Here is a 7,864-nt window from a genome sequence, read left to right as displayed (position 1 = left end):
GAGTTTTGTTTATGTTGCTTAGGAAGGCATTTAAGTTAAGCTGGAAAAGGTACTGCTATACTAGAGTGTCAGGCAGAGGGTTGCACCACTCTATTTAAGTTTAAATTCAAACCTTAGCTTATACCACACCCCCCCCCAAAAGTTAATATATTGTAAAGCCTCAGTTGTTTTTATTTCCTTCCAGTGCATGCAGGTGAGGAAGGGGAAAGATGCATAGAAACAGCGCCATCCCGCTCCTAGTATTGCTGATTTAAAAGGGTGGCACTGGCAGAGGGAGAATGGTAGGTATTATCACCTTTGCCTTAATGCCCTCCCCTCAAGTTGTCTTTCCTTCTCTTTTCCTGGCGCTAACCCTTCTAGGTCAGGGAGCCGTGCCAATGTGTGTCTTATTTCTGCAGCACAACAGGCATTTTACAAACAATCCCAAGACGAGTGCCTGGGCTGAGGAGCTGCAATCTAAGGGCCTTATCACCGCGCCCCCAAATGGCCCACTGATCTCAGTGAGGCAGTTCTGGGCAGTAGGGGAGGGGCGACACATTAATCCCGGTGGAAGGGTTAAAGTGTCTGTGAAGTGCCAGCACGGAAGGCCTGAGAGTGAGAGACTCTCCCTCTGCCTCTCGTCTCCCTCCCGCCCTTTGTTTACCCTAGAAGCTCAGGGCTTGGACATCCTCACTCGAAACTGGTTCCCAGCTCCTTCCACGCGCTCGCTAGCGGCACTGCAGGAACAACCTGTTCGCTGCCTAGTCCGGGCGCTGAGTTTCAGGTGACGGGGTCACGCTCCGCGAGCGCCCCGCCCGCTGTCGGAGGGGAAGAGACCAGCCAATCGGCGGCTCCCACCCCGCATTCCAGGCAGGGCAGCGGGAGTCGCTGGGCTGGTTTCCACCCGGGCGGTGAGGGAGGAGTGGGGGATGATCGCTCCTAGCCCCAGGTGTGCAGGCAGGGCGCATGTACGGCGGCTGGGTGTGGCTGCGTGGCAGGGACGGGGGAGGAGGCGATGCGAGCAGGCAGCTCCTAGTTGCAGAGCAGAGAGGTTAAAGAGCGGGGATCTGGCGAGTCCAGGTGGTGCGTGTGTTGCTGATATTAAGGTAAATGATCTCCTGGAGCTGAGTACCTGACTGGGTTACAAGCCTCTGAATGGGAATTCGAAGTGGGATGGGGGCGAGTAGAGTGTGTGCGTGTGCCTAGTTAGTAGTGTTGTTTGCTTTGTGTAGGTGGTCGGGGGGAGGAGTTTGTCCCTCCTCCACGAAACTCGTCAATGCGGAAATTTAGTGGACTTTAGCTTCTTATTAAAAGTTTTCGTATATATTTATGCTTATGGTTAGTAATTTGAAATAAGACAAAAAGCTGATACTTTCAGTCTGGGGGGTACTAATATGCATTGCTTATTATTGTAGCCAGATCATGCGCAGATCTCACTTATTAAATGCTTAGTTGCATATTTAAACTCATCTCTGTGTTAGTTAGGAGTTTTCGCTGTGACATCATGATGACTTTTCAGGTACATCTTTTGCAAGTTAGCCTGCCTCATTGTTCTGGGGCTGTGCACTATAATTAGGTTTTAGTCTCCAATATTGCTTTCTGATGCGAGTGTTCTCTCAAGAAGAGTAATACTGGGAGGGAAGAATCAATCATATGATTTTAATAGGTAGTTTCCACCGAAGTTGTAAACACCATATCCCTTGGGAGCAGTCAGTAAGTATTTCCTGGGTGTTCCATTCAAAAATGGGTCTTTCTAACACGTTGCTTCCTTAAGACCCATTTTCTTCTCCCTCAAGAGTGACAATTCCACTAGGGCATTCAGTCTATTATGAATGCTGTCATCTCTATAAAGAGATTTTCAGTATGCATGGGAACACAAGCATTAAATTCTTCTTTGCCTCCCAAAGAAATGCTGTATTATTCAGCAACTAATGTCTTCTATTCTTTTCTTTATCTTCACTGCAGTATCACCTCAAGGTTGCACCGAAACAAATTACATTTTGGTTGAAATAGCCGTACTCTGCATAACTAAGTTTGAAATGCTTTGGTGATGTTTATTGAACTGTTTTTCCTATTCCAGCAATTAACGAGGATACCCACTTCAGGGACTGAAATAATTATTGTTTCAAACCATAATTTTAAAAGGATAATTTTAAAGAGAGCTCTTGGTACTTCACTCTACAGATGATGACTCTAAAACCAAGAACCTCCACCATCAAAAACCTATTTGCTATATACAGTACTTGCTCTCACTGGAGGTATGGTGGGGTGGGGATAAAATTGTCATTCTTTTGAATGCTTGAATAACAAAAGTTTCCCAGCCAGTATTGCCAAGTCCTATTGCTCTTTTCTTTTGCTGTAGTACATGGGAGATCTGATTGACAAAGGTCTTTTCTCACTCTTCTTTAGAAAAACATACAATTTAATTCAACATTTGGAGATAATCTAGTAGATGCACTCAACCAACGGTCATCTGAAATGTTGTACTGCTTTGTGTCAGTACGTAAACAAACTGGGTAAAGGCAAAACTAATGCACCCCTCCAAAAAAGAAGAAAATGTAGTTGATCATGAAGAATTCTCCATGGTGTCACTACTTGAGAGATCAAGCAAGCTGTTAAATAATTCAAGATCTTTTTGGGAGAAATCGTAGTGTTAAGATCAACCACTGTATAAAAAAACTGTAAGATGAAGGGAAGTCTCTGGATATTTTGAGGGAATAGTGTGTGTTTGTTTGCAGTTAGTGAATTGAAAGCCTTGACAAAAAAAAATGATTTGTCTACTTTGTCTTTTTGTTGTTCAAGATTGGATAGCTATCTGTGCTACTTAATAAAGTGATCATACTAGCTATAATGTTATTAAGTTTAGATTGCTTTGTTACTAAGCCTGTCATCTTTTTTTTTTTTCTCCCCCTTTTAGTTACCAAAAATAAGTCTGAATTTAGTGGCCAAGCACTTCAACTATGTCATCCAGACCTTTTGAAAGTCCTCCACCTTATCGACCAGATGAATTGTAAATATCCTCTTTTCTGCTTTGATTACCAGTTTAATTTACCCCAGATAAGCAGTGTACATAGTTGGAGTTCATATCTTTAACAGCTCATGTATATAACTGTTAACAGTAACTGTGTCAACTATCATGCTGCTGTTAGACCGGGGCGGGCAAACTTTTTGGCCTAACATCCATATCAGGGAATAGAAATTGTATGGTGGGCCATGAATGCTCACAAAATTGGGTTTGGGGTGTGGGAGGGGATAAGGGCTCTGGTTGAGGGTGTGAGCTCGGGTGGGGCTGGGGATGAGGACTTTGGGGTGTAGGAGGGTGCTCTGGGCTGGGACCGAGGAGTTTGGAGGGGGATCAGGGCTGGGGTAGGGGTGCAGGTTCCAGCTGAGGCTCTGGGCTCTGGGGTGGGGCTGGAGATGAGAGGTTTGGGGTGCAAGAGGCTGCTCCATGCTGGGATCAAGGGGTTTGGCAAGCAGGGGGGGGATCAGGGATGGGGCAGGGTGTTGGGGCGTGAGGAAAGTCTCAGGGATACAGGCTCTGAGTAGCGCTTACCTCAGGTGGTTCCCCCGGAAGCAGTGGCATGTCCTTTTTCCAGCTCCTACGTGTGGAACGCGGCTGAGCCGCGTGGTGTGGCCCCTGACCTGGCGCCCCAGCTGGAGCTCGCAGGCCAGCTTAAAACAGCTTGCAGACCAGATCCAGCTCGTGGGCCATAGTTTGCCCACCCCTGTATTAGACTGTACCTTGCTTTTTTCATTAAATAAGCAGCAAACATCTATCTAACGCATGGGGCACATGTAGAATGGTCTAATAGCTTGTTTACCACTTTACAAGATGCTTTTTGTCTCTCAGATCTGTAAACTAATCAAACATAAAATTTAAACTGTCAATTAGATGGTGCTGCGCTCAGTGTTGCAACAAGTAACTGACTATCAATGGGGTTTAGGCTCCTAAGTGCCTAAATTCCTTTTGAAAATGAGATTTAGGCTTCTAAATCAGTTAGGCATTGTTGAGTGCCATTCCATCTAAATACCTTTACAGATGTGGGCCCTATTATTTTGTATAATAAATACTGCAAATTATCACAGTTAAATATTCTTTCCAAGTTTTCCAGAGCACCTGTTACAGTAATCTCTAAATGCCAATGGTCAGAGTGGATTAATTTCAACCTTCTTCTAATATTTGTAGCTAACCTTTGTAAAAGCATCTGAGAGAATAGAATTCCATCTTTTTGGAGGAATATATGCATTCCATTTAAATTGAGGGAGTCTTCTTTAAAAATTGGCTAATTCTGACCATTTCCTGAATTAGTCTGTTCCTGATAAATTCATAATTTCATTGCATGAGTGTCATTCACTACCATTTTTTTTGTAAGAGTTTTTCATAGCTGGCTAAAAACTTCAGCTGATAATGTGTTCATCTTATTGCAGCAAACCTTCTCACTATGCACCAAGCAACATTACATATGCTGAGGAGATGCGCTCTCAGCCCATGTACTCTCAACCAGCGTATTCCTACTATCCAGAGGATGAAGTGCAACACTTCTACAAATGGACTTCCCCTCCAGGAATAATAAAGATCATGTCAGTTCTCATTATAGTGATGTGCGTAGGCATCTTTGCTTGTGTTGCTTCCACATTGCCTTGGGATCTAGAATTCTATGGAAGTTCCTCTTTGGGATCTGGTGTAGGATATCCTGGATATAGTGGTTATGGAGGCAGTTACAGTGGCGGTTATGGTTATGGATATGGATATGGTGGAGCTTATGGCATTGGAGGAAATTACATTGAGCCCCGAGCTGCTAAAGGCTTCATACTTGCAATGTCAGCTTTTTGCTTCATTGCTGGAATGGCGATTTTTATAATAAGTGTTACCAACTCAAGCATGTCCAGAACAAGAAGATATTATCTAATTGTGATAATAGTAAGTGCTATCCTTGGCTTCTTGGTATTCATTGCATCCATAGTGTATGTAATGGCAGTAAACCCAACTGCACAAGCTTCAGGATCAGTGTTCTACAATCAACTTGTTGCTCTGTGCAGCCAATATTATGCTTCTACAAATACAGGAATCTTTGTGAATCAATACTTGTATCACTACTGTGTGGTAGAGCCTCAGGAGGTATGTATGCACTAATGTCTGTTTTGTTTTTTTCCTTTAGCTAACTAAATCATACATCTAACACTTCAGAGTACAAAACAGTCATGTACAAAATCCATAGCTAATCTAGCTAAACTTTCTCTGCTCATTAAATCATCTCCTTCAAAATCTACCTTACCCACTGCACTGAGTGTTTCTAAAACAAATGAAGAGCCTGAAGAACTTTTATATGCTTCTAGCAATATAGTAAACTTCTTGAGTAGGGCCCTACTAAATTCATGGTCCATTTTGGTCAATATCACAGTCATAGGATTTAAAAATTCATAAACTTAATCATTTCAGCTATTTAAATCTGAAATTTCATGGTGTTGTAATTGTAGGGGTCCTGACCTGAAAAGGAATTGTTGGGGGGGTTGCAAGGCTGGGGGCATTGCAATACTGCTGGTGGAAGCGCTACCTTCAGAGCTGAGCGGCTGGAGAGCGGCAGGAGCTGTCAGGGAGACTAGCTCTGAAGACAGAGCTGCTGCCAGCAGCAGTACAAAAGTAACGATGGCATAGTATGTTATTGCCACTTTTGCTTCTGTGCTGCTACTGGCAAGGTGTTGCCTTCAGAGTTCGGTGCCCAGTTAACAGCAGCCACTCTCTGGATGCCCACAGAAGTAAGAGTGGCAATACCACAATCCCCCTAAAATAACCTTGCAAGCCCTCCCCCTTGCAACTCCCTTTCAGGTCAGGGTCCCCAATTTGAGAAATGCTGGTCTCCCCCTGTGAAATCTGTATAGTATAGGTTAAAAGCACACAAAAGACCAGATTTCATGGGGGGAGAGGTGGAACCACCAGATTTCATGGTCCATGATGTGTTTTTCATGGCTGTGAATTGTAGCGCCCTATCCATGAGCATGGATGTAATTAAAATAAATACAAATCACTTTTAGAAAGTTAAAATAAAGTCCTTTTTAAAGGTGGTGATTTGTTAGTGTGCCAACCCTTTTTTCTTATGTCCCATTGCCCCACCACATCCCTACCCTGTCACAGTAAAAGGAGCTAACTACTTTGGATATTTTTATTTGTGAATGTGAGTCTTGTTTCTTTGTCAGTGTTTTTTAACCTAGTCTCCTGTATCAAATTTTTATGCACTAATTGCACCTGTGCAAGAAAAAAGTCACACTGATAAGCCATAACCACTTCATGGTGTCCAATATGACCTGGTGATGATACATTTAATACCTTTTAAAATAATTCTTTAGCTACTGCAGTCACTAATATGTTGGGCTAATGGAATTTTATAAAATACTAAATTTGAAAACCTATATTTGATGATTAAAAGAGCCTGAGATAAATACAACTTGTGCACTGTAGGCCTTTTTTTAGAATACCACAGTGAACCATATTATTGACTAATCCCCACATTTCTAAAAAGTAGATTTAATTTTAATTAAATTTATGTGCAGAAAAAATCTGAGCTGGTGAAGTTTAATGGCACAATACAGGAGACTTCTGGTCCCCTATCCTAATTAGCGAACACAGTTTTCCCTGGTCTCTTGCCTTCTCATATTGATTTTTCTTCTAGATATAGGTAGATTAATGTATTGAAATGTGTGTGCGTGCTCCGTTTAAAGCCCCAAAATGTACTCAAAGGAGAACTGCATGTGGCGTCTGGGGGGGATTACATGAGATGGTGCTTTCTTTAAAGGTGACCTGCATGGGAGGGAGGGGAAATAAGACTGGGCTGCTGGGCAAAGAAGGCCTGAAAATGTTTGGGAGGTTTTCTGGTTTGTTTCCAACTTTCTCAGAAATTTGGATTCTGTCTGACTGAAAGAATCTGAGGTTTGGGGAACTCTATTGCAAAACCTTGTCTTTGCTGGAGGAGAGGGTATTTTTAACTTGAGGTAAGATCTTAGTGAAGAGGTGGTTTGTAGTTTTTTTTTTTGTTTTTTTTTTTTTTGTACAGGTTATCAAGTCTAAGATTAGGCTCTTCAGTAGGCTTTGACTCAACCTGCTTCAGGGAAATCTAATCTGACCTGGTATTTTGTGTGAAAACTACAAACTGCCTTGCCTTCATTAGGATTTTACCTCAAATTAGTTAACTCAAGTTAAGAACACACTTTCTTTCTTTTTTTTTCTTTTTTTTTTCTTTTTCTTCCTTGTTCAATGAAGACAAGGCCTCAGGGAAATATCAGATGAGCATGTGAGTGAAAATTGACCTCTCAAGTCACTTTTAGTTTTCATTCACTTTCTTCTTTATAAACCTAATTTAAGTTAAATTCACATTTGGGTTCAAGGAGGCCTTTGCTAAAGATCTAACATCCTTGATTCCTCTTCAATAAAGATATTAAAGCTCTTAGTAAACATGCTTGAAAACTCCTGAAAGGTCCCTTTCTGGTTTTACTGGGAGAAAAAAAATTGACTTTTCTAATGTTTCTGGTTTAAAACTTTCTTTTTTTAAAAAAAAAAAAAAAAGTTTAAAAATTAAAAAAGCAAGAAAGGAGAAGCTCAATTAAAAAAAATCCTTTTCATGTCACCTTTGAGCAGTTATTTAAAAAAAAAAAAATTGGTGACTAGGTGGTGGTCCTGCAGAACAGTTCTTTTCATGTTTCATACAGGACGCACAACTGAAATCAGTGCAAGTGCCCAAGATCCAGCTGCCTTTATATAAAAGTGGGGAGGGGCAGTTTTCCAGCAAGATTTACTACTCTACTAGTCTTACATAGCTTCAATTTGGTCTCCTCCGTATGCTCCAAAGCCCATTTATTGGTCTGGAAATTGGGAATGTTCATCTCATGAGAA

General features: G+C 41.8%; 1 protein-coding gene across 1 annotated transcript in view; it reads left to right on the top strand.

The window, feature by feature from the left end:
- Nucleotides 1-871: 871 nt before the first annotated feature.
- OCLN (occludin) overlaps nt 872-7,864 on the top strand; it is a 28,184-nt gene continuing 21,191 nt past the window's right edge. Inside the window, exons 1-3 of the mRNA XM_032769565.2 lie at nt 872-1,085; nt 2,897-2,989; nt 4,408-5,098. Of these exons, the coding sequence (XP_032625456.1) occupies nt 2,940-2,989; nt 4,408-5,098 (741 nt within the window). The 5' untranslated portion in view covers nt 872-1,085; nt 2,897-2,939. The remainder of the gene's footprint in view (nt 1,086-2,896; nt 2,990-4,407; nt 5,099-7,864) is intronic.

Source organism: Chelonoidis abingdonii, chromosome 6 (genome assembly GCF_003597395.2).
Source record: "Chelonoidis abingdonii isolate Lonesome George chromosome 6, CheloAbing_2.0, whole genome shotgun sequence".
NCBI lineage: Eukaryota > Metazoa > Chordata > Testudines > Testudinidae > Chelonoidis > Chelonoidis abingdonii.
Note: the sequence above shows the minus strand (reverse complement) of the source record. Positions and strands in the feature narration are given on the sequence as shown.